Source organism: Diorhabda sublineata, chromosome 9 (genome assembly GCF_026230105.1).
Source record: "Diorhabda sublineata isolate icDioSubl1.1 chromosome 9, icDioSubl1.1, whole genome shotgun sequence".
NCBI lineage: Eukaryota > Metazoa > Arthropoda > Insecta > Coleoptera > Chrysomelidae > Diorhabda > Diorhabda sublineata.
This window is the reverse complement of record NC_079482.1, coordinates 9,184,505-9,212,376: the sequence shown is the minus strand read 5'-3', so window position 1 is coordinate 9,212,376 and position 27,872 is coordinate 9,184,505. Positions and strand designations below refer to the sequence as shown.

Below are 27,872 nucleotides of genomic sequence, written 5' to 3'. Positions count from 1 at the left end.
ATGGAAACGTTCATTACAGACAATATGAAATAAAATTACACCATTATGTCTGGGTTGGCTACTATTACCCCGGAGACCAGCATTTCCAGGTTATCCCCAGGTAGTTCTACTAGAATAGTTTTTCATTTTCCATCTCAAGGTAAAAATAAAATTTGGAGATGTTTAAATATATAGTAAAGGAAATCATTTTTACATTTTTTATTTATTATTCTCATACATATCCCATACATTAATTGCATTTTGAATATATGTATTTTTCAACATTTTTAAGCTAAAAGATATCAGAATTTTCTTGACTAGAAGCTATTTAAATACAATAAATATTAAATTGAACTGCACATAAATGTTAGATGGTTTTAATTTATCAACAAAAATATAAAGTGTCAGTTCTGCTGTATACATGCAGCACACAATTAACTTTTTATTTCACTTAATCCAAAATATAACATGTGCGTTTAAATTTTTATTTCTACTAAAAAAAATAAAACTAAACCAGAATAAAAATATCAGTTATTAACTATTAGACTCATTAAGTCAGTAAATTGTTATTTTTTCATAACAGCCATAAAGAAACAAATGATATAATAATTTTCAGTCATTGCCAAATACCAATTTAAGTGAATAGCTTTTGGTTCTGATATACTTGGAAGATATGCACTTCATATTTGATGAACTCAACAAAATTATCAACATTGTCGATGCGCAAGAAAACAAAAATTTACCTGAGCAATTTATTAAAGCAGCTGCCTAATTCGGTCACGAAGATGTTTACTCTACTATCACATTATACCGTGGTTTAATGAACAGCTTTTACCTACCATTCCACCACAGTCAGTAATCGTATGGACAACGCATCCTACTACTCGCGGCAACTCGTTAAGATACCAAATAGTAATTCCTATTAACAAAGCTCAAATTTTAGCATTTATGTCTGAAGAAAATATTCCTAGTCCTGTCAGAGATCGTAAAGAAGTCCCAACAAATAAAGAATTGCTTACTGTTATTAAAAGTCTAAAGTTAGAGGAAATTTATTATATTGACAAGCTGTGCAAAGAACAGGGTCATAATTTTCTCAGACTACTTCCTTACTATTGCATACTTAACCCTATAGAGTTAAATCATAAAATCGGAATTACGAGTTTCTTTAAATTGTGCCACTCATTTTTCAAATTTGTTATGCTTCCATCCAAGACATTACAATTTTTTTATTCTTATAATTAAAGTATTCTTCAAAGTTACGGTATCTATGTATTTCTTCAGAAGGTTGCTAATTTTTGTTTATCCACTTTTTTCGAACAAATCAACTTTGTCCATTTAACTGTTACATGTGAAATCGAGTAAGCTTGTTTATTTTTACTATACAGTTTAATCTATAGTTTAAACTTTACTGTGATTTCTAGTTTTACGTTAGGTTGGAAAATTGCACCTAGGTGTAGATAGACCATTAGCTTAACCCGACGGATTCAAGGTGTGATTATTAAATTAAAAAATGTATATATTCGTTTTTGTTCAAATTATGAAATATTCTGCAATTGGAGTAAAATTATATGCAGCTGCTTGTAGTATCCTTATTCACACATTTGATAACAAGAAACCATGTGATACAGGTAGTTTCATTACCGAAATTCAGACTGAACCGAGAATTCAATATATTTGTCTTCGTTCTAGGAACATAATAAGTAACGCTTCTTCTGAGAAAATCATGTTGCTACTGACTACAGTCGATTCAGGTGAGAGCGGTTGACTTTTTGTTTCCAACTTCGACTGCAAAGAATCACTCTTCTAAATATAATTTTCGTGAAGAGAGTATGCTAGTTTTTAGATTTCAATTTTTTACATGTCCAGACTAACTGTGACCTTGCCTCTTTGAACTAGACTGCTTTATTTGTTCTTTTTTACAAGTAAGCTGTAATTTTAAAATATGTATTTTTATTGATTGAAAATAGTAAAATAAAGGGTAGAAAGCAAATGTGGGCTACGGCTTTAATATGGGCTAGTAACAATTCTTGAAAACCAACAGTCGAAAGACGCTACAAACGAGGCGACGATTGTCTATCGTATTGATTAGCTTTAACTTCATATTCACTTTGTCTCGTCAGTAGAAAATGTACTAGATTGTACCAACTTCAAACAAATTTAATAAAATTATAGAAAGATGTATAAACATAAGTTTAGATTAAATTTTTTTCCAAAAATGTTATAGACTGACAATTATTATTTTAAGGATGAAAAATTTATATAAAGTTTACCGATAAAATTAGCAATGCAGTACAAAAATCTCACGATCTAAATATAAATCAACTTGGCTCTGTTTTCTAATTATTGTTACAATCTAGTACAATTTCTAGTTTATTTTATTAAACGAAAATATAAAATAACTTTATATTTGAAGAAATCAACGATAAAGATAAAAGGTAAGTAATGAAATGAAAAAATAAAATTTCAGACTCAAAAATAAAATTATATTCTATATTTCATAACATTGAACGCTGAATAAAAAAAATCCCGCCTCTGGTATAGTACATGCTACCAGTGGGAGAAATTGGGAGAAAACGAACGCAGGGAAAATGTATTAGAAAAAAGGAAAAATGTACTAGCGTATAAAATACACTAAAATGTACTAAAACTTTACAATTGTACTAGCTCTGGTGAGCTGTCGACTGTGTACGCCAAACTTGTATCGCTGTATCGAAAAATTATCTAAGATCAATGTGTTATATAATTAATGAAAATAAGATTTAAATATTGTAACTATGTGTTTTGTTACATAAAATAAATTTTCTGATTTTCTGTCGATTTATTACTTGCTAGGTATATATGACTTGTGAAGTACACGCTCAATCATGTGGAAAGTTTCGAATATAGGCTATGACTTAAGTTCTAAATATGGGCTAGGTCTGATACAAAAAATGCGCATCCGCTGAGACCTGACTCACAAATAGAAGAATCTACTTGAAGAACTGGACATGAACCAACATATGATAGCAAACCTTCGATTTCCGGAACTGATTGCGCAGTCTAGGCCTAGTATCTCCTTATGTATATTCCGTGCCAAAAAAAAAAACTAGAAATTAGAACTAGAGGTAGAAAAAATGCTTTGTGTGACATTATTAAAACAAGAAGAAAGTAGAAAAATAAAATATGAGAAAACCAAGACCAGGGACACTGGAGAAACAGAAGGTGAAAAAGATATCCAGTTTAATTCAGATAGTGAACCAAATGTCCCCATAGGAAGAGAAGCTCCTGACAATGCCGATGCAGCATAAATTTTTTGTCTGTGCACATAATGACTGTGCTGTGCTAGAGTTTGATATATGGATATGTGATTTTTGTAAGTAAATTAAGTAGTATCTTTTAGTTACCAAAGAAATTCGATGTCTTATAAGATGAACATTTATAATAGTTATTTTCGTACAAGATATTATAAGTTTCTACGTGTAGCCCGTTGAGTGAACCTTCCATATTATATGTCTATTTTGCAATTTTGTTTAATGCTCAATTTAATATATTATAATATCAAGAACATAAAACTGTTACTCTTAAAAACTATATGTGTAATTATTTTTACGCCGATAAATGGTTAATTTTTGAATAGATTATTTCGTTTTTGGACAAAAACCAAATGGTAACCCATATTTGGTTATTTTCCCCTACCTAGTAAAATACTTCCCAAAAATCATTTCAATACTGATTAATTTCTTTTTTGATAGTCATCATCATATATGTTGAAATGGCTAATTACTGACATAATAAGTTAATTTACCTCATTTACATTTGAAAAAACATTGTAGCTAATTGTTTACTGTATGTATTACGTCTCTTTTACTCGCTCCAGAACTCTATTTCTATTTGTTTCATATAGGTATTCCATTCCTGATGGATCCAAAATTAATATCAAAAACCTTGCAAAGGCAATACTTTTATAGCACCAATCTTACATATATAGTTAACAACAGTTTATTATTTTTTTTAATGTACTTTTAGTACAAAGCTCAGTTTCTCGAAATAACACCCCGTTGTATTTTTGAGTCCAGGTTATACGATTAAAAAGTGGCCCCTTGGTGTTGATGCTTTGCTTGGACTCAAATGAGGACATATTCACTACCAAGTTAACAGAATATTATAAGCTGAACTCAAAAAATTCTTTACTTAAAAACTAAATTAAATAAATATGACTCAATTGCTTAAAAATTACCACACCAAATGCTGTCAGAGCTTAACTTATAAATTATATTAAGCCACATGATTTACTGGGATCCACTTGAAATTGATATAGAAACTTAGGCACAAATATTTGAAATATATTAAAAAGTTAGTTTTATCATATATAATTATTACCATTGTTTCATTTCGACACCATTGTCTTTTTAAAGGAAGTGGAGGACAAAAAATTGTAAAAAACTGGCTTGATATTTTGGCTATACTTGGGAAGTCAAAAAATATGAGCTAAACAGGTAATTACAGAGAATTAAAATACCTGCAGGAACTGTCGAGTATCAAATATTTATATACTGGCCAATACTTTCATAAGAAATTTTATTGTAATATCATATGGCCATTGCTATAAATCTCATTACTTTCTCATGTAATATTTGCTACGATTTTCCAAACTCTCAGTTTCATTACAAGAAGACTAATCCAGTATTTTTTTTTAAATTAACAAAGGAATAAATATACGAACTTTTTCGAATTCTAATAGGTTTTGAAAATCCCTGTAAATCTTGAGACCACTTACCAATACTTATAGGCCTTTAAATATCCAACAAATCTAAAATATCTTTTAAAATGTATAAATAAAAAGCTTTCTCTACGATACCAAAAAATTGATTCAGGATGTATATTTTCAACAATAATCGACATTTTTTACTAAAAATAATATTTTGGAACATTATTATGTATTAAATGTTATATTTCGATACGCCAAAATTTTTTTTAATATCTCATTAATTGCTTTAAAAAGCGTTTCTAGATTTTTTTTAGATATTAGAAATATTGATGTGTTCTTGGTTACGAAAATTATTTTGGACAATATCTAACACGTTGGACTAGGTTTATGCAGCCGAAATAAAAAATTAACATTAAAGTAACGAATTAAATCACTTGTTGAAAGACACTGATATGGTACGTGTACTTGATGAGGAAAATTAATAGTAAATTTAAATTAAAATTAAACGTTCGCCAACTTTTAACGTTTTTGTTTAATTCCTTAATTTTGTGAGGTTATGAATACAGAATACTTCATATCAGTCTGTATTGATGGTATTGTTTTGTTTACAACATTCTTATTGAACACACTGTTTACACTACCACTACACTAACACTCAAAATTACACTGTCTGACACCCGTTTCCATGACCAAGTTATCGTCTTCAGAACCTGAAGCTAAACTAGGTAAACTCAATTCATTTTCAATCTCTAAAGACGATAACTTGGTTATCAAAACGTGCGACATACAGAGTAATTGTGAGTATTGTGTAGTGGTAGTGTAAACAGTGTGTTCATTATGAATGTCACTAAAAGTTCCAGAAATTCCAAATTAAAATCCTTGTTCTTTGGTTATGAAAATATTATTTGTATTATTGCGCGAATTCCGTGTTTTATTTTCAAATCTGAACAGAAAAATAGGGAAAAGTAAAGACTGAAAGTCAACAACATACTTTAGAGGAACACTGATAGACAGTGTCAGAAGCTTTCCACATTTGTATGACAAAAAGGACCTATACAGGAAATTTCTATTTTATTTTTTATGATTTTTATGATTTTATGATTATCCTCAATTTACTGCATAAACTAAAAAATATCACCAAAAAATTTACGTTTATTGTTAATTTTTATTTAGTTTTAATTTTCGTTGCCTAAACCAAGCTTTAGCTGATGTTAATTTCAATAGTTGATATTAACATCAAGTCTTTGAACATATAAAATTTGGTACGACGCGACGTTCCTCAAACTTTTTACGCAATTTGTGTTTTTAATAATTATCAATCTTAAAAAAATTTCAATCATTACATTATGATAAATTAGATAACGTATTGCAGGACTAACATTTTTCATGAAAACGAAGGAAAATTAAAAATAGTTGATGTAAAATAGATATTTTATATCGACGTAACTTTTTTAAAAAATTTATTGTTTCTCAAAATGTTTTGGAATTGAAAATATACATTCTGTATAATAACTACTAAGTCTATAATTGCATACATAGAAATGCGAAATCTTTGGCGTAATATGAGAAGCGTGATTGGTACAAAAATGTATATAAAAAGAATAAACGGCCTAAGTATCATTCGAAGATCCTAAACATTTTTTTAAATGCTAACATAAATTATATCACATATGATATAAATGGTTATGTTTACACATAAAGCGTTACAGAAATAATTATATAGAATTTTAGCATTAACGAAATTGAAATTGAAATTATATTGATAGTAACGATACATGAGTCCTTCAGTCCTATCCGGATTTTATTTGGCTGTAGGTTAAAATTTCTATACATGAGAACTTTTGTAAAACGTCGAGTAAATACCCTTAATAATACAGTTCCAAAAAGTTTAATAAATAACGTTATATGTAGTTATATAGTTACGTTTTTTATTACTTAAAATTTTTACTAATCTGAAATTTTTGGCGCCGCTGCTGATATTTATACTGAACTACTACTACACTAGCATTCAAAATTATACTCTCTGACGTGCGTTTAAATAACCAAGTTATCGTCTTCAGAGACTGAAGGTAAACGCGCGTCAGACAGTGTAATTGTGAGTGTTGGTTAGTGGTAGAGGAAACAGTGTGTTTTGTATCAAATTTTTTAACGTTCTTTGTCATTTCCTTTTATATTTTTTTTGTATAAAACAATCCTTTTAACGATCATTAAAATAAATTATCATCCGGGTTGAAAAATATAGAAGAAGCTTGACGGAAACATATTCATTAAAAATGTATACAGTATGATTATATGCCTACAACTGGGATGATACCAATTTCAGTTCTTATCTTAATAATTGATAAACTATTTTGAATATCTATGTAATGAATTTGTGAATTAATTTATTAAGCATTATCGATTAATTTTAATGGATCCAATGTATTTTGTTTTGCCAATTTTATGCATATATTTCTGAAGCTTTCGTGGGTTTAAAACGTAATAATTTCATCTTTACTCTTTGTTTTTTGGCTCATTCTAGAATGCTTTATTACTAATATCCTTTAGTGGTTAACCTACGACCTAAAAACATTACAGTTGTATAATAAGGTGCACTATTTCATTTGAACATATGTGCATCAGTGACTTTAGATTATTTTTCGTTTAAAGTGTCTCAAATATGGAAATTCTGATTTCTTTGCCTTAGTTAAAACTGCTGTGTTTAATCAGAATCATGAGCAGTTTCATCACTAGATTGTCTATCTATAATACAGTTAATGCTAAACTAAATAATTATTTCTTAATATCTAGCCGAGATGTTTAACAGCTATTTTAAAATTTTAATATCTACCTAAACTAGGCTTTTCTTCACATATAATTTGACGTTTGATAAACGCCATTTAAGTTTGTTTTTAAACTTTGAATAATCAACATTATTCTTCTTCGAGGAAGAATAATTTTGAATAAATATTTGAACAGAACAACATTCATAAGGGTTCTAGAAATCTTTGAAAAACTCCTATTAGATTCGAAAATTTTATTACATTCTATGCTATTAGTTGTGAAGAAGACTGATGTAAGAGGTACTTTTTTGGGAAGAATAAGATTGTACCTTTGGCTTGAAATACCTTTGATCTATAAGGGTGATGTTTTAGGTAAGTGAATGACGACTTTATCCTGATTATTGCTAGAAAATGATATCTGCTGTGTCAGAAATGGTTTAAAATTCTAGTCTATATGCGCTACAAGATGTTTCGTGATCTTGAAGATTTATAGTGCAGCGGGATGCGGAAGGAGATAAGTCAATCTTGTATTTAGTTAGCAGCTCTTCATTCTCAGTTACCCAATAGCCTAGTATATCTGTATCGTAAGTTGGAATTATGGTCACTTCTGAAAAAGAAAATCAACATATATTGCTTTTAGTCTACTCATATAAATGCCAATAAGATAAATTTTGAGTTATACAGTTTCAAAATATTTCCTTATGAAATCTTTAGTAGTCGGTAAATTTAACAATAAATTGAAGTAAAAATAGGGCCAACCAGACGATCATGCCTAAAGTGACATAGTTAATATTTTAATTTTTTTCTGTTTTATAAATTAAAAATAATTTTCTCACCTAACTCTTTATCTTCCCATGTCTGTTTGGCTTCCAACAAAGCATTATAAACTTCTCTACTGGGTTCAATTCCAGAAAAAACATAATACCGGGCTCTAACTCTCCTGAAGAAATCCACGTAAGCGTAGTAAGCATTTCCATGATGAGGTACGTATGTGAGGTCCACATACACAGGGTTAACTTTTTTATTTTTGTTATATTTTGATGGGGATTCTGCCCTTTTTTTGTCGTCGTTCAATTTATTTTTTGCCGAAACGTTTGCAGGAAGTTTCCTTTCCTTCTTTGGAGTACCTTTGTTGTCGTTTGGAGCGGCTGGACTCGGTAAACCCAAAGGTTTTCCTGAAAGTGGTAAACGTTAAAGTTAAAAATCAATTTAAAAATTTCAGTTATTCAATATTTACCCCATGATTGAATTGGATCTGTTTCGTCATCACCAGGAAGATTTCCGTAGAAACTAGCTGTCATCATATCCATGGTTTCTGATGGTATGCTAGTACTAGGTAGGGAATCTTGGTCGGATCTTATTTCTTTTTGATAAGTGATTGTAGAATACTTCGCCTTTGTTATTTCGTAAAGGTATGTTGGTGCCGGCAACTCTAAGGGTTTTCCCCAAGATTCTATAGAACTCTTTTTATCAAGGTCTGCACTTGATGGTACTTGTGTATCCAGACATTTATTTCCTTTGCTTTTACTATCAGTCTTATCAACAAAAGATTCATGTGGTTTGTCTTTGGAAGTTTCGTGCAAGTCATCTATAGCTTCGTCGTCGGGAAGGGCTCCGTAGAATGACATATTCATGGGATCATGACTTCGTATAATCTCGAAATCGGCTTGCGACGAGTCTCTGGAATGTGCAATTTGAGATGTGATGCTATATTGATCCTCTTCATCATCACTTTCTTTGTCTAGTATTTGCCTAGATATTGCATCTGCGTCAAAGTCAGATGGCTTCACTAAGCGAATGTCGTCATTTACGTTTGGACTTGCTGGAGCTGTGGGAGGAGTTACGCCCCCAGGAAATTGTTTTTCATGTAATAAATTATTTTGTATTTCTTCACGTTTTTTTAGCTCGTCACTTTGTTCTTCTTTTAATGAGATAGTAGCAATTTTCAAACAATCTTGTTTCTTATCGCTCAATTCTGCAGACTTTTTCTCTGGAATGGGCATAGGGATACTAGAATGATCTTTTGGCAGTGAATATTCTTCTGTTAATGGTTCTGATTTTTCCTTCTCCATTGTTTCTTTGTCTCCTTTTTCGGTAACTTTAGATTCCGTTTCGAGAGATGACTTATCTATGTCGTCTTTTTTACTGGAAATATCTTTTATTCCAATTTCTGTATCATATTTTGAGAAGGTTACGTCATGTGTAATTTCCTCTACAGTTTCAAAAGTTTGTCCTAAATTATCAGTAGATTGTACTGCCGCTGTTTCTTCTTCTTTTGTTATTTGCTTCTCCCTATCCGATTTCTCCATACCTGTATCATCTTTTTTTATTTTACTATCACATTTTTCAAATGATAATTCGTGAGACATTCTATCTACCGTTTTGAATGTTCCTTCTAGATCTTCAGAAAAATGTTCCAGTATTTTTTCTTGTTGTTGTACTTCTTTTTCGTCGTTCGGTGAATCATTTCCATCCGGTTTGGAGCATTTATCAAATATAACCGATTCAGTCATACTAACTACGGTTTTGAAAGTTTCTTCGATATCATCCACTGCTTCTTCAAGAATTTGCTCTTTTTTCATAAGTTTTTCATCCATAGTTTCTATTTCTGATGGAGATTTTTCATCTTTATCTGTCAATTTTTCATCAATAATTGTTGACTTCCCAGTCCCAGAAAAGTCTAGGGAATCTGAAATTCCTTCATCCAAAGTTTTTGAAAAAGTTTTGCTATCATTTTCAGTGTTTTGTATAGTATCGTGAACTTTTTGTTCACTTTTAGAAATTACTTTAGATATTGTGTCAGTAACTTTGTCGTTTACCCCCGACAAGGTATATTCAAGTACTTGCTGTTTATCCAATAAATCTTCTTTCGCCCCTTCAACACTTTTCAAAAAACTTTGTTGAATTGCTCCTTCTATTTTTTCTTTTTGGGAGCTTAAATCTTTTTTCAAACTATCTTCTATTTCAGTCATATCCTCTACTCTTTTTTCAACTGTTCCATGAATAGCTTCCCTTAATTCTTTCAAGTTCTCTGTTATTTCGTCTTTAGTTTTTGTTGTATCGTCAACTTTTTCCTGAACTTTATTATGAATCAATCCCTCAATTTTTTCTTGTGTACCTTCCAAGAACTCTACCAGTTCATCTTTATCTTTAGTTATTTCTTCACTTTTTTCCTTCAAGATGTTTTCTACTACTTGGTTGGATTCCGAAATTCCACTGCATATATCTTTTACGCCAATTTCAATACTTTCAGACACACGATCTATGATCATCTTGTATGATTCACCCTTTTTTTCCTCGTCATCTCGGTCTTTTATGTCAATAGAGGCAATACCACCTATCAACTGATGTTCTAATGCAGTTTCTTTTCCGGATAATACTCCTTCTATAGGTCTTTCTTTAGTTTCTTCAATTTTATCATATTTATCAGTTGAATAATCGACATTATCTTTTTTAATATTTGTAATTACATCATCTGCAATTTTACGAGTATCAGGGGTGGTATCTGTAATACCTTTCATTGAAGACTCTTCTGTTCTCTTTAATGTTTCTGCGACATTTTCAATTGGTTTTTTAAGGATATCTTTTTTCTCATTATTATCATCTACCAGTTCTCTAGTCGCTGTCTGTACGGAAAATTCCATTTCCTGTTTCTCTGTGATTTCATCAATTGTACTTTCTATTGTATCTTTTTGCTCTAAGCTACTATCGATAATTTTCGTTCCCACTTCTTGTTTCTCTGGGTCTGCTTCAGTTGGACATTTAATTATATCTTTCCGCTCTGAGCTACTATCAATAGTTCCCGTTATAGGCTCTTTCAAATCTTTTGTCTTTTCTGTATGTACTAAAAATTTATCTTCTTCTTTTTCCGCAATCGTTTTGTAGTCGGTTAAGGAGTTGTCTACATGCTTTTCAATTTCCGCGATATTCACTTCACCAGTGTCTTTATCTTTTTTAATTTCTACAAAATCTGTTGTTTCATGAAATTTAGTATGGATCGCATCTTCTTCATCAGGTATTGTTTCAAATTCCATTTTTTCCTTAGGAATATCCTGTGAAGTTAATATCATGTCTTGTATCATCTCCTTGACATCATCTGTAACTGTACCTTCACTTTGAAATTCGAGTTGTTCATCTAATTCTGTCGATGAAGATGTTTTTCTATCAGTAGTGTCTAGGTGTTTTGTACTATCCACTGCTCCATCTATTTTCGTTAAAACTTTTTGATCTATATTATTTTCAATAGACTGTTCTTTGATGTGTGAATCTTCAATATCTTCTTTCAAAGAATCTGGTTTTTTGCAAATAACATCCAGTAATTTGTCTGCATCTGCTTCTATTTTGTCCGTTTTCACTGACGCTACTGCATTAATGAGTTCGTCCTTCACCTTATGCAAATGATCTTCTAGTTCTACAATCTGAACTATATCTCTCTCAAGATCTTCGTCTTTCTTTTCAACAACCTCATTGATATATTGAGATTCAATTTCGGTTACATCTTCTTTCAAAGTAGTTTTATTTTTCTCAAAGACGTCTTTTCCTTTACCCATATTATTTAGACCATCTTCTCCAATTTTCTGTATAGCGTCTTTTATATCCGTTTCCTGTTTGTATTTCTCATTATCTAAATGGGACTTCATTTCATCACTTTTCAATGTGAAATCATTGATTATATCTGCTGACGTAGTTTTAATATCATCGTTATTTTGAATCTGTTCAGTTTTGACCCCTTCTCCACTTCCTAAGACGTGTTCTTTAATTGGTTTAACTATTTGTTCAACATCAGTTGTTATTTCTTCATCATTGCCTTCCAAGCTATTCATAGTATCAACCTTTTTGTGCAAAATGTCATCCTTTTTAATTGTAACATGATCCTCAGAATCTCCAACCAGCTCCTCGGTCACACTTTTTCTAGACATTTCAACAGCTACTTGTGCAATAGTCTCCATTACATATTTTATGCTACCTTCAGTTTCATCTTTATTATCCCGTACCTCGCTAAATGAACCAACTATATCGGCTTTTTCATCTTTTATATCTATTACGCATTCCTTTGAATGATCATTAGGATCCTGAATAGCTAATGAGGATTTTTCTTTAGTTTTACTAAGAGATGAATCATATATTATGTCCTCTATTAACGTCTCGTTTGATTTCTGGCTAGTTACCTCTATTTCTTGTTTTTTATCGTCAGTGTCGTCAATAACCGGAATTTTTTCTTGTTGCAGGTCAGTAATAGTATCAGTAATAGTAGTCGTTAACGGATCCATAGTTTCTCGACTTGTAATATCTTCTTTTTTATCTTTGATGCCGTGGACATAAAAATCTGTCGTATCTTGGAAGCCAATAACAGTATCACTCATAGGAACTGATACATTTTCTTTTATATCTTTCACATCCTGAATTAATGGTTCCTTAACAATTTCTAACAATTCTTCTTTCTTCTCTTCAATTTTGCTTGCAATATCTTCCTTTTTATCTTGTAAATCATGGATTGTATCACTTACAATGTCTGATAAATTGTCTTTTATATCTTCGACATCTTTAGCTAATGGCTCCTTAGATTCCTTAATTGCCTCTGCCAGCTCTTCTCCCTTATCTTCAACTGTGCTTGTGATATCTTCCTTTTTATCTTGTAAAATATTGAATGTATCAGTCACTGTTACTGATAATTTGTCTTCAATATCTTTCATATATTCGGCTAATGGCTCCTTAGATTTTTCAATCGCCGCTGCAAGTTCTCCTCTGTTCTCTTTAGCTTTGCTCGTGGTATCGTCCTTTTTATCTCGTGAAGCATCACTCCCATTGGATGTCAAATCATGTTTAGTATCTTTTATCTCTTGTGTTAATTGCTTTTCAGAATACTCCTTTATTTCTATTTCCTGTTTTTTATCTTTCACGACGTCTGTAATAAATTCTTTTGCTTCTTGTATATCAGCATTTGTATTACTTATACTAGTCGATATTTCATGTTTAATGTCTTCTACATTATCGATCAACTGCTTCTTAGAATCTACGAAATATTTCGCAGTTGCATCTTTTTTGTCTCCAATGCTATCAATCAAATCTTCTTTCATATCCTTCAAACCAGTTACTTTATCTCCTATACTAACTGATACATCATCTTTCACACCCTCTATTGTTAGCTGCGTTGATTCTTTAAAATCTTTGTAATTATCTTCTTTTTTATCTTTCGTCTTTTCTGTAAAAACTTCTTCAAGATCTTTTATATCAGTGATTGTATAACTTACACTATCTGTTGAGACATGTTTGACATCTTTTACTCCATCTTTTAACTGCTCAGTACTCAATGATATTTTATCGTCAACGCTGTCAATAACGTCTACTGTCATATCTTGGAGACCTTCTGTATAGAGCTTTGATTCCTCAAAACTTGTTGGTATATCTTCTTTCTTATCTTGTATGCTATTTGTAACTCCCTTAGAGTCGTGCTTAACGTCTGCTTCTGATACTCTATGTGTCAATTGTTCCTCCGAATCTTCTTTTTTGTCTTTGACGCTCTCAATAACATCTTTCTCCTTTTCCGAATGAGTTGAAATAAAATCATCTTTTTTATTCTGTAAGAGCTGTTTCTCCTTATCAGGTATTGCTACCTTTTTATCTTTAATGCTATCGACGATATTTTCTTTGGTATCATGTAAATCAGTAATTGTAGCATTGATGGTAAAATCGTCAGCTATATCTTCTTCTGGTTTCTCTGTACTTTTATGTATTTTTTCTCGTACAATATTTGTCACTTCTTGATCTTCTTGATAATGTGACTCACAAATTTTATCAATCAGATTGGTTGATATATCACCTTCAGTTATCTGGTCTTTGAATGTCAGGTCTTGTTCCGATAATTCATCTTTAATACTTTCAATAACATTATCTTTTGAAGATTCTTTTATGAGCGCTTTTGTCTCATTGATAGTATCCTCATACTTCATTCCTATTATATCTATGATTGGATACTTTTCATCTGATATTTCATCTTTGATATTTTCATCTATATTTTTTTTGGTTTTTTCTAGCTCCCTGACAATAATTTCACTGGGGTCTTCATGTACTCTATCAATCTCTGAATCTGGTTTTGTAAGTTTATCTTTTTCATTTTGTGCTGCGCCCGTGATATCATCTTTTTTTTCTTTCTCTGTCACCATTGTCTCCGAAACGACAGTCTTCAAAGTATCTGCAGTTTTATCAATATATTTTATTGCAACTGTTTTATCAACTGGTACATCCGACTGTAATTCATTTTCTTGATAGTGAATGTCTTTCTCAAGACTCTTGGGAACATCCGAAACTTTTTGTATATCTTGATTAGTATCTTCAACAGATGCAGTTGGTCTATCTGGTTTAACCTGTGTATCATCTATGCCCCCTACTTTCTTGTCTTTCAAACTAGTAGTTGAGGTTTCTCTCTTTTCCCCTTCTTTTACATCTAATTCTTTGGCTTCAACTTCTTCCTCTCCACTTTTTATATCTTGTTCCTTGTCCAAAACAGCATCAATTTGTTCTGTCCACTTTTTTTGCCTTGAGGCTAATTTATTTTCAATATCTTCTTCAAGATCATGGGCAGGCTTTTTTAGAGCCATATCTTCAACTGTTTCCATAGCTAATTTTTTGTCTGGAACGGTATCAACTTTTGAACTGAAATCTTCTTGTATTCTTTTACTTTTATCCAAAATTTGTGTTACTTCTTTTTCTTCGGCATCTTTCACGCTACTACCAAGATCTTCCCTCTTCTCAGTGGAATTTGACTTATCAAATGTGTCCAAGTTTTCGTCGTTATTTTTCTTGGAAGCTAAATCATCGATTTCGTCTTTCATATCATCACTTTCTACTATAACATCTTTCTGTCTATCTAGAGGTAAATCAAACTTTATGTCCACAATTTCATGTTTTGTATCTTCTTTATAATCTTTCTTAGTCTCCAAATCCTGCATGGTTTTTTTGGAAACGTCTTCTACTTCAATCGTTTCATGTTTTGTTTCTTTTATTTCATGTTTTGTAATTTCTTTATAATCTTTCTTAATCTCCAAATCCTGTATGCTTTGCTCGAAAACGTCTTCTACTTCATCTTTGAATTGAGTTATTATATTTTCTTTACCTTCACTTTTTTCCTGAGTAGTAGCTTCAATTTCTTTTTCGGTGCTTCTAATTTCTGGTGGTATACCTTCTTCCATTTTCTTAATTGAAGTTTCAATATCCTCTTGAATATTGCTTTTTATTTGCTTCTCATCCTCATGTAGAGACACTTTTTTAATTATAACCACATCATCCCTCTTTTCAATAAAATCTGATGAATCTTTGAGTGAATCATGAATATTTGCTTTTTGTTTATCTTGAACGTCTTTGAAAACTTCATCTTGTTCAATAGTAATTGTGTCTTCTACTTTTTCTGGTTTTTTACTAGTTTCACCTTTATTTATTTTGGTAGTAACTACATCTTTATTATCATCAGTAACATCAGATACAGTGGAAATTGAATCAGAGGTTTCTTCGATAACTTTATCTGCTTCTGTATGAGATAGCTTGTATTCGTCTGTATTCTCTTTCGCAATACTTTCTTTTCTTGCGATTATTTCTGTATCCAGCTTGATGTCATTATCAGATGTAAGGGTGTATTCAATTTTCTCACCAATTTTATCCAAAAATCCTTGTTCCTCATTTGATTTTGTATCAGTTAATTTGACTAAGCTTGTAATTGAAACATCTTTATCAGGACTGAATGTTCCTGATATTAAAAGTTCTTCAGTTTTTTCTTTTTTGCCAGTTTCGTTATCAGATATTTTTTCTTGAGTTTCTTGATCAGCATCGTCTATACCTAAAACAGTAAAAAGAAGCGTTTTTCCCGATTTTAGAATTGTAATCAATTTAGTAAATTTTAATTAGAGCTTACCTGAATCTTTTTCAGACGGAAGATCTGCGACTTGTCTTACAGTGCTTAGAGTATCTGAAACTGTATCAACAATTGAAGATTTCGAAACTTTTTGAGATGGATCTGGAGAACTTCTTCCGGAGCTTTCGGAGCTTCTTGAGAAAATAATGGTGCCTGGTGGACATATTTCTGTTTCTTCTCCACCATCTTCACTCGATGCAGTTACTAACATTCTATGAACTGTACCAACGTCTTCATCAGGTTTCTCTTCATCCGTATCTTCGAGCTGCGACTCAACTTCTTCTTTAGATTTCTCGTCATCAATTTCCTCTGGTTTTCCAGATTTAATGTTGGAAAGCATTTTGGATGTCGCCATCATTAGCTCTTGAGATTCTCTAATTAAACTATTTCTTTTATCTTCATTAGCTAACTTCGTTTCTACCGTAGACTCGTGTATTGAAGTGGCCTTCCTTTCTTCTTCTAAGAAAGAAGAAACTGCTATATGTGGTTCTTCAGGAATCGTTGGAATGTCAGTATTGATTACTTTCATTTCTATAGTTGGGGAATCAACGGTTGTAATATGCGTTTCGCGAAGCTCTTGAGTGTATGGAGTATAGGTAGTGATTGGTATTTTGCCTTCGAATTCTTCTAATGGTGCATCTGACTTTAGAACTTCAGCTACACCAGCAACTATTTTCATAACGTCCTCTTCTCTTTCTTTAGGTGATTTACGCCCAAGCTCTAGTTTGTCAATCGTGGTCCCTTTTAAAATTTCAATTCTATCTCTATCTGTTTGAGATATTTCTTCGTCATCTATTTTTTCTGTGGTACTTTTTGGTTCGACCAAAGCATCTTTTAGGCTTTGTAATTTATCATCAATTTTTTTCATTTGATCTGTATTCTCTCTAACTTCTTTTAGAAATTCTTGTTCGGTTGTTGGGACGATTTCAGGTTTGTCTACCTTTTCAATTTCTTGAGTTTCGATTTCTTCTTTGGTCAGCTCTTTGGAATCTTTGGCAGGTGCAATATCCATTTTTTCTGTGATAATGTCGTTAACTTTCATATCTTTATCTTTAGGTGCTGCTTCTTCTTCATAATCTATAGATCTCTTTTGTCTGCCACTTATTTCTTGTGTTGCCTGAATAGCTTCTACAGTTTCTTCAATTTCTGCATCAACATCTATTCCTTCATCTACTTTATCTTTTTCCAGCTCTATTTCATGTTCTTCTCTGGATGCATCTACTTTTCCGCTTATTTTCTTCTCTGAATCTTTCAAAATATCTTTTTCTAGAACGGATTCGCTTTTCAAAACAGTTTCTGTTAAAGTTTTCAATTCTTCTTGCATCATCTTTTTTGCCTCATCTTCATCTTTATCTTTTTCAGGCTCCTCTTCTTTGACTTGTTCTTTACTGAGCCCGGTTTCTGGTTCTGGTTCATGGTCAATTTTCTTTTCTACAATTTCATTAGACTTTGGAGTTTCTACTTTTAATTCGTGTGTAAATTCATAGTCAACTTCTTCGTGCACAGGTAAGTCTGCAACTTCATCTGGAGTTTTTACTATATCTCTTATATGTTGTTGTTTGTCGAGTCGTATTCCAACTACATTTGGTAACTTAGAAACACCTTCAAACGGTTTTACAGCAATCTGTATTGTTGGAATTTCTTTTTCTTTAGTTTCCTCTTTAATATATTTTTCTTCAATGGCTCCATTGTCTTCTTTTATTTCATCGAGAGGAATTCGTTCGTCTTCTGGTAAAGTTGGAGCAGTAGTGGTATCGCCAGATTTAATGTTGGCAGATACTTTTTCATCTGGTTGAGACTCTACAACATCTTTAATTTCTTCTTCTTCTTTGTCGGTAGTTTTCCTATCAGTTGATATATCTACTTTTTCTTCTGGACTAGTTACTTTACTGCTTTGAATTTCTTCTTTTATTTTAGAAGCTTCATCTGGTTCAGATGCAGTGCCTTTCAATTGTTTTTGGATTTCTTGTTTCTCGAGCTCCTGTTCTTCTTTACTAGATTTTCTTAGTTTTTCAGATTCTTCGCTGTCTCTGGCAAGTTTTTGATTTTCTTCTTTGGCATCTTTTTCTTCGAGAGAAAGCTGCTCAATTTCTTCTTTTTCTATTATCAGGTATTCTTCAGTGTCTAGTTTGTCATCAATGGAAATATCTTTAACTTTTCTCAAAGCCTCTTCTTCATCTTTTCGAACTTCCCCTTTTCTGAAGACTGCTTCTATTTCTTTTACAGCTTCTTGTTCTTCTTTCAACTCGGCTAATTCCTGTGCTTTGATTTGCTGTAGTTCTTCGGGTGTTAGTTTTGATATGTCTTTTTTAAGTACACTTTCTTGATCTGCAGATGGAGTACTAACTGTGCTGGAATCAGTTGTAGCTTCTTTGTCCAATTTTCCTTTTCTTGAAATACTATCAGGTTTTTGCACTCCATTTACAATTTTCTTGACAGGACTAATTGGTGCTTTTTTAGCTGGAGGCCGTCTAGAAATAGGTTTCCTTTCTACTTTTTCTGCTTTTGGTTTGGATTCAGAAGTAGGAGGTACTTTAGCAACTTCTTTTTTAACCTTACTTTCTACGACTTTTCTATTATTTGCATCTTTGGCACTCTTAGCTGGTGTGGTGATGGGGGATTGTTTCATAGATTTCTTAGCTTCGCCATTTTCGATTGGTTTTTTCGGTAGCGTAGGGGATTTTTTGTCAGATGGTTTTTTTCTTTGTTGAGAGTCACTTCTCGATTTTTGAGTTTTCGGTTTTGGTTTAGGTTTTTCTCCATTTTCTATAATTTTTTGTTCCTCAAGTTTCTTAGCTCTTATACTTTTATCACTTTCAGTTGAATCAGATTTTTTCACAGTTTTATCTTTTGTATCACCATTTACAGCTGGAGCATCGTTCTCTATGAATTTATTCTCTTTCTTTTCAATCGCAGGCTTTTCTTTGGGAATGATTTTATCGAACATAGCTTCTTTGGCAGTCTTTTTAGAAGTTGAGATGGGTGCAAGTGATTTCTCCGAACATGTTGGATATTTGATGAATTCTAAATTTTTTAGCCTATCTAAACCTTCTAATATTCTATTCTGTGGGCAGCTTCCTGGATAGAGAATTCTAGTTATGGTATCGTTCGGATTAGCAGGACGCCAGACCAGCAACGCAGATATAGAAATTAGATTTTGAACTGGAAAACTAAAATCTCGGCTAGATTTTGCATTGGCAAATAGTTTTTGATCACTATGGTTCCATTTTAATAGGAACTCCCTGACTTCTTTAGAGTCTTTGGCCGGACTAAGTACGTACATATCTAATGTACCATGTCCTACTTTATGGTACAAATTAATAGGCTCGGAATCTCTATAACAGACCTGAGGATTCAGATGTAAATGGCGTAAATTGGATATGATTTCTTGTCCTTCATCAAGCAAATTTATCAAAAGTGGATCTTTGTCTTTATCACCGTCTGGACTCAGAATTGATTTTCTCTCCTGAAATAAACAAACAAATCCAATTAAATAATTTTCTTCTCTTTATAACTTTAATCTGTTAGCTTTTAAAAATGAAATTGATATGATAGAAAATAGCAGATGGATATTCGAGAAAAAGTATGGAGAATAAAAATCATACTAATTATTACTAATAAATGAAATCAAAACAAGATACTCAGTGCGAAAATCAAAATTCGGGAAATCACTATGCTTACAGTAACAAAAGAACCTCTTGTATCAAAAAATTCCAAAAGAGCAAATCAAATATATTATGCTCTTAATAAGACAATTAGGAGAACAACAAATATGATTATAGACATTGCTCAGTTCCCCAAATCTGTCAGGTAAAATCATTTACAAGGTCACCATATGTGCTCGGCAGAGAACGGGCCAAGCATGCCTTGTATTTCTTTAGATTTTAGAACAAACTGAATACAATTCGATCTTTGTTATTGAAAAATCTAACAAAGATCATGCATAGTATAATTTATTATTTATCGATAAATTTGTTATCAAATGTATCTTAAATGCTTGAAATAAAAGAATATCTCTTCAAAGTCTAAACATCTGCTATAAAAATTACACGTTGGATTAGAAAAACTAGCATGAGAATTAACTCTGACAAAAAATGTCCAATGACCCCTTAGAGTCAAGTCAAGTCAATATTACAAGATGTTTAATAGCGCTAGAAATACTAGATATTGAGTATTTCATGTGTTAAAGAAAGTTGAAAATATGGCACATATTTATCTTACCTGAATATTACAAAAAAAGTGACCTATCTGTGGATAAAGAGCATCTTGTTTCTTTCTTCTTAGTACTGAACTAATTCCTCCTACATTACTATTATTCAGTCTTGTCATTAGCACAGCATCTAACCTATCTAAATGTCTCACAAAATCCCAAAAACACGCTTTTCTTGAGTAGCCTCCATCGAGGAGCATATTAAAACCATTGATTCCAAAAAGAGCAGCATCACCTTAAAAGCAAAAGAAACTCAATAAAGCTGTGCACAAATTCACTATTATATATGTAACATTCACTTATATAAAAACTAGGCCATTAAATTTTAAACAAGTAAATGTGAATACGAGGGCTAATCTGTATATTTTGAGATGTTACGGAACTAGAGTTAGAGCTGGCAGCATTGCATTTTTAAACACTATTTTTAAACACTATCAGCCATCAGTAATAAATGCAGTGAGTTATTCGCCGCGATTCACACGTGGTACAGAAAGTACCGCGAGCATTCGCCATAGTTGCATTTACTCAACTAACAGCTAGTATTCGATGAAAACATAGTGTTTATTTAAAGATATTGTCGAAATATTGAGTTCAAAAATACTACTCTTCTAAGATTTCATACTTTTCATATTTTAAGTTTATTATAATTTGAATAACTTTGTATTTAAAATTTAAATTAATATGCCTTTATCTGCTACAATCCTATTTATATTTATACCTCTTTTTTTAAATTAAATTAAAATCCTACACTAAAATTTTTAGCTTAAAATTATGTCAAAAATTATATATTAGATAAGTAATTTTGATTTTTTACTTCATTGCACATATACACTATAATTTAAAGATATTGGTCTTGCCAATCTTAAACACCTTCATTATTAAAATAAGTTGTAAATGCTTCTCTTATTTTTATTGCTTCTTTTGTACTTGTATTGCTTCCAATTCTAGATACATCATTAAATGCATTGTATTGACTCGCCTCAGTTCTCCAAGAGCCCGGTAAACATCCGTAACTATCTTCACGATCAACCATTGAAGGTGCGATTTATTGTATGTTATTTTCATCTCTAATATCTGCCAATATCAGCCAATTATGTAAACACACTGATGCTTGAATAACTAACAATTCTCCACTTAGAAACCAGAATACCAAAAGAATTCTCTATCGTTCTTCTGGCTCTTCCTAATCTGAAATTAAATACCCGTTTTTGATAGAAGAGAAGGCAATTCTGTAGCCACAAATCCACTAGTTTTTCTCTGTAGAAAAATTGAGGCAATAGCATATCACTTTTCGGTGCCTTCTTTCCTTCTTAATATATAAATATGTAAGGATTCCTGGTACTTTTCTTTTTCTACATAATTCATAATAATAATGAACAATTGTATGAACTAATAAACTGTTATGAAACATTTGTTGGTTATCCATTTTGCCGCACGAAATTATAACTGCCAAATCAATCACTATTCTCTAGCCTGGCAACAAATGTACGATGACAGCTGACATTAGCGCTTTATTTGCTGCACGAAAACATTTCTTAATGTTTAACTGCAGTTGATATGCTGCTATCACCAAGTAAATAGTAGATAATATGAATTTGTTAAGAGAACATGTGTGATGAGAAGTTTTGGACAGTTGCTTCGTGCATTTGATGAAGAAAGTCCGTTACAAGCTACTGTGTTTCGCTGGTATAGGTTCTGTCCTTCAGATACAGTTAAAAACATTGAGATAGTAGGACGTATGATCGATATTATATACCTAACCCATCGAATGATTTTAAAAATGCATAGCGAGCAAGAATCGCAAGGAAAACGTTAGAAATGTGGAATAATGGTGGCGATGAAACATTCATACCATTTTATGATATTCATACCCGCCAGTAGAGCTATGTGAGGATTCACGAAGGTTAACAGACACCAGCAATGGTGCGGAAGAAGCAGAAGTTTGTTAAGAAAGTTAATCACACAGTTTTCTTTCGTAGTACAAAATTAGTGCTATCAATTAAGATGGAACATCAACGTATAGATACTAGTACACCATAAGATGTTTGTTGCAGGTTAATGTTGTATCCCGATAATGTATTGTTATATACTGGACATCAGACAGTTGAATTTTTGCGTGAAAATAATCCCAATAATAATTGCCCTCGAGTTTCTGGAAGCTTGGGTTACAAATGTGAATGAAATTATTTTCCAAAAGAGATTTGCAGTATTCTTGAACCTCCATATATATAGCCTCACCCTCATATATGTATATTTTCAAAGGGCATTATTTTGATTTCATTTTATTGTTTGCTTGGCAGTAGGCGAATTTATTGTAATCAAAAATTGAAAAATTATTGAGGAGAATCCAAAACAACATTTCTGAAAAATTTAATTTCGTTTGTTTACCTGAGATAATTTTATTACAACTAACTGAAATTTTTATCTAACGAAATCCTATGCAAGATTTAATTTATCTTTTTAACTCCCAAGAAATCAAAGCTTTTTAAAATTATCTCAATTCTAGATTCTGATATCAATGAGAGTGCTGTATGTGCTCTAACAGTCTTAATATTCTCTTTCGATTTATTTATTCATATCTAGTTGACATCGCAAGAAAATATTATATCCTCTTCTCAACTTTTACAAGATAAAAGTTTCAAGATAAAAACTTAGAGACTATATGAATTTACTCACCTTGCCCTCCAGGAAAAACATACAACGTAGGTCTGGAGAACCGAATATTACCTACTACATCCGAACTTTCCAATAGATTTTCTAACGCAATAGGAATCAAGAACGGCGAAAGGTATTTTATGAATCCTGATAATGCTGGAGAACCAGATGTAAGAACATCTGTAGGGTTAATCCGTACTTTGCAAGCTTTAGAAAATGGTTCTTTGGGTAAACGAGGCCAATCTCCTTCAGGAGAACAATGGATATCCATGCTGATTCCATTTTCATAAGCACGAACCACACGTTGTACTTCCAATTCTTGGAAGGCTTCACAAAAGTCAACGTATGAGAATGTACCATCCTAGAAATTAAAAAGCTTTGTTACGTTGTAGTTTTTATACTAAAAACAATTTCAAAGTGCCACTAAATGTCAGACATATTCATAGTTTTATCTTTCGATATATTATATGCTAAGAAAAAAGTTAGATATCTTTTTGGCGATTTGTTTGCACACAACTGTCAAAATTTTGAACGTTCTGTTGGCGAAATTTTTTTGCTCCGTTTTTATAAAATGTTCGTCTTAATAATAAGAAATAGTTGAGAGGACATTTACCTGTAAAGCCCATGAGCCATTAGCGGCAAAAGTATACCCAGCATGGATAATATGACGATGTCTAGTGAAACTACTGAGTAAATTACGCATACATTGCGCAAGTGTGCTAACAGCAGGATGGATTAGGATCTCGGTGACGAGATTTTCAGAAGCAAACTGTATTAGGCGCTCTCCTGTAATTAAAAAAAAAGGTAATTATTTTCTAATGGGGATGTTCTATTAACTATTAAGTTATATACTGGGTGTTCCAAAAAGGTTTTTCTCTTTTCCGCACGTTATAGCTATAAAAATATATTCACTGTGAAACACATTTTATTTTACAACAAAAAGGAAAGAAGAATTATTTTTAAAAATTACGTAATCCAATCACTCCATTTTGTCGTACCTTCTCGGAAGAGACGTCAGAAGTGACGTTTTAATTTTTTCAATGATTTTTCTATAAATTTGTTGGGGTCTTCTTGTAATTGCATTCCTTTGTGATGTCCCATAAAAATATATGAGGGTTAAATCAGATATTTTAGCGCCGTTGAAGGCCTAAAAAAATGTGACGAATTCCATCGAAAGGTTTGCAGTACCTATGTGAGGATTTCCAGATTATTCGTAACGGCAGATTTGTTTATTTACAAAGCCATCTTAATAAACGTGTGCCTCGTCGCTGGATAAGATACCTTAGAATGTGTTGAGTAATACATCTGCACAAGAAATTCGGAGTAGATAACCCTGATTTTGGTAAAGGTGGTGATATTGGTTCAGTATGTTTTGAACCACTGTTTTTGATCAGTTCAGGGTCGCTGCATATTTTCGCACCGAATATCGAGAATTAGGATCACTACGGCACGAACACGTTTGATATTTAGAGGATTTTTCTCAGTCCAACAACCTGCATTCTTCGTATTTATTAACCCAAAAAAGTCTTGCAGCAGGGGGTTCCTTTATGAAGGCTCGATTTAGAGGGATTGTTTTGTGAATTATTGTTTTGGTGAAATACTCAAGCACATTATCACTGATAAACTGTCTCATTATAAAGTTTATCTATTCTTATTTGAAGGGCTATGAAAATATCAAAGACTGCAAATAGATATACCAGGGCAACTTTGGAGAAGTGATTATAATATCCATCACACGACGAAAGTAGTGAATTTTACTAGTTACTTATTATTAGTAGCTCCATTAAGAAATCAAAGTGTCACCAAAGAACACATACGCCTTGAATATTCAAATTTGTTTCTCAAATCTTAGTTTAGTTTGCGATTTCGGTTTGAAATTAGGATTTTTCCATTATTATTAGTAAGTATATAAATTAATTGCGGATGATGACTTTCCCGAACCCGTTTGAAGTAGTGTAAACAGTGTCGATTACTGACAAACTTGTTAATACTGAATGCAGTCGAGAGTTGGACATAAAAGATTCACGTGTCCAATGTCAAAAGATTAATTTAAATATGTTCGAGGACGAGAAGATTGACATCAGTCAGAAAATACTATTATTGAATGTATTGAACAAGAGGATGTTATAGATCATACCCTAAAACGAAATAAACTCAATTAAAAATGTATAAAAGTTGACGATGAAACCCAATATATCATTCAACGAATAATGTCTTCTTTAATAAAACCAATTTAGTGTCTATATAGACATGATTCAGCACAAACTGCACGTAGCAGGACTATAAACGTTTAGTCCTTTAGGTGTGTTTTAATGGAGTGCGGTATCTTATTAAGGATGTCACCTCATTATTGTATTTATTCCTACAGAAATGGTTAAGTTATATCGTAGTTTCATAATGATGTATGGAAAAATTGTTTTGAACACGAACAATTTTGGCAAACTTACCAAAAAGTGTGTAGGGAGTTTTAACGCAAAAAAATTAATAAATTTACTGAACATGATATTTAAATACAGTTTGAGAATATCACAAAACATTTCAAAAACTTTACAAAGCGGTAATAGAAAATTTGATTAGTAATTTTACGATTTCCCACTCCAATGATTTATGATAAGGACAATTAGTAGATTTACAATGCAGTTTTGTAACTAAACCATTCAATTAACTCAGCTTGAGAAACTTACAAAATATTTTTTGCAATTTTTTATACAATAAAGAAACTATGTCTTTCTGACCAACTATTATGTTTTAGGTAGAACTATATCATTGACATCTATTCCAGTATCACTTTTAAATTTTAAATCTTTCCTCCTCTAGCTTGTGCCATGTTTTCGTAGTAACGCTAGTCACACATTTTTTTTTGTAAAAGGTAGTAAATTAAAATTCACAGATTTTTTGTAATCTTCAAAGATCGTTGAATTACACTTCATCTAAGTAAATTTCTTCAATTGTCTACGAAAATCACTCAAATTGTATTATAATTTGAATTCGTATACACTTATTAGTAACTTTATTTATCATATGTCTAGCAAAACAATGGTTATTTTACAAATTTTTACAGTGTAATGGAGATAAATAGAATAAATTATATTGTAGAAAAGAAATCTTACATAAGTTATGTTTAATAGACATCTGCAAGTTTTAGATTTACAGCAATCAAGTCATAATCTATAGTAATTTATCTATTGGAAGTAATCCGTCAAATAAAATAATACAGCCAGTAATTCTTTAATTTAACTAGTTATAAGCCAGTTTTGGGCCAAAAAATTGTTTGGAACATTTGGGAGTAATTTTTGAAACATTATTGTTTATTATTAAACTACTTGGTGATTTTACAAATGGGACGTTGCTAAAGGGGACAGAATCCTTTAATATATTTCACTTATACTTTATGTTTGCTCCTTCATCTAAGAATAGAATTATTGGAATTGAGTTACTGCCTTGATTTACAGTGTACGTATAAATATCTGGGTTGATTTTATTTCATAAACTTTGACATTTAGGTTATCTTTTGGTTATGGTAATTCAATATAACAAATGGTTTAATACATTTTTCCGATTAAACAAGAATCAATTATTATCTTATTAGTCGGTATTATCTAGAACCTACATATTTCTGTCCTTGAATATTACTCCTACATTGACATATTTGAATAAAAGAAGACAAACAATGAAAATTCGAGTTATGTAGATTTGAAAAAATATTCTCCGATCCTGAGATATCGCCAATAAAGATTAAGTTCAAAAGACTTATTATATATATTTAAGATAACATTTATGTTGTTGACATTCCCTTATATTTATGCTCAGGTTCTTGTCCTAATTTTTTTATATGCAATGATGAGATAAAAGTCTCCTTAAGGACCCCAGCCAGCATATCATTACCATGTCATTGTTGAAAAAATCTCAAGATTATATGAACAAGTTTCTTAATTGCTGCCTCTTCAGAAAAGCTGGAGTCTAGAATAGCGACGTGCATTTTGATGGAGGATCAAAAGTTTCTCGATATCTTCACGGAACATTGTGAGTTTCCAGAACTTTTATATCAATTTAAATACATCAATAATATTTGTTAGACTGAATATATTTACGGTGTTATAGGGGTGATTGATGATGCTATTATTTTCATTTAGGTTTATCTTTTATCTTGAGGTCAGAGATGTATCGTTATTGGAAAAAGGTTTTTTGATATCAAAGAAGCGCTGAAATCCTTGTATAACTTTTTTGTGGTCTTGGATTATTTGATGATATCCCGAGTTAATTCTGACCCTTCGTTTTGGAGATTGAAAAAACCAACTTTCATCGTCCGTATCAATGCAGCAGTGTATGATCACTTTCTACTTGCTCCAAATAGTTTTCTGCGTTTGATATTCATTGTTATTTTGCTCTCCTGAAAAATTTTACTGAATAATATCTTCTCATCACGATTTAAAATCTGCCTGACTGTTTCGCATGGTAAAAAAATCTCATCACTTGATTGTCGGACTTCGTAACTTACTCCTATAATATCTGCTTTTATTTTAGAAAACTAATTAATGGAAGTATAGGTGATGAATTCCAGAAGTAAATGCTAAGCGATTTTCACGTCATAAATATGTTCTTTTCTTCCATATACCATCTTATTTTCCTCTAAAGATATTTTTCACAAACTGGTCTCGGGTAATTTTCATAACC

General features: G+C 31.7%; 1 protein-coding gene across 1 annotated transcript in view; it reads right to left on the bottom strand.

Moving 5' to 3' along the window:
* Positions 1–183: 183 nt before the first annotated feature.
* LOC130448614 (microtubule-associated protein futsch) overlaps positions 184–27,872 on the bottom strand; it is a 172,264-nt gene continuing 144,575 nt past the window's right edge. Inside the window, exons 3-9 of the mRNA XM_056786046.1 lie at positions 23,812–23,984; positions 23,220–23,559; positions 20,555–20,778; positions 16,334–19,799; positions 8,666–16,258; positions 8,265–8,603; positions 184–8,035 (exon numbers count right to left, since the gene is read on the bottom strand). Of these exons, the coding sequence (XP_056642024.1) occupies positions 7,866–8,035; positions 8,265–8,603; positions 8,666–16,258; positions 16,334–19,799; positions 20,555–20,778; positions 23,220–23,559; positions 23,812–23,984 (12,305 nt within the window). The 3' untranslated portion in view covers positions 184–7,865. The remainder of the gene's footprint in view (positions 8,036–8,264; positions 8,604–8,665; positions 16,259–16,333; positions 19,800–20,554; positions 20,779–23,219; positions 23,560–23,811; positions 23,985–27,872) is intronic.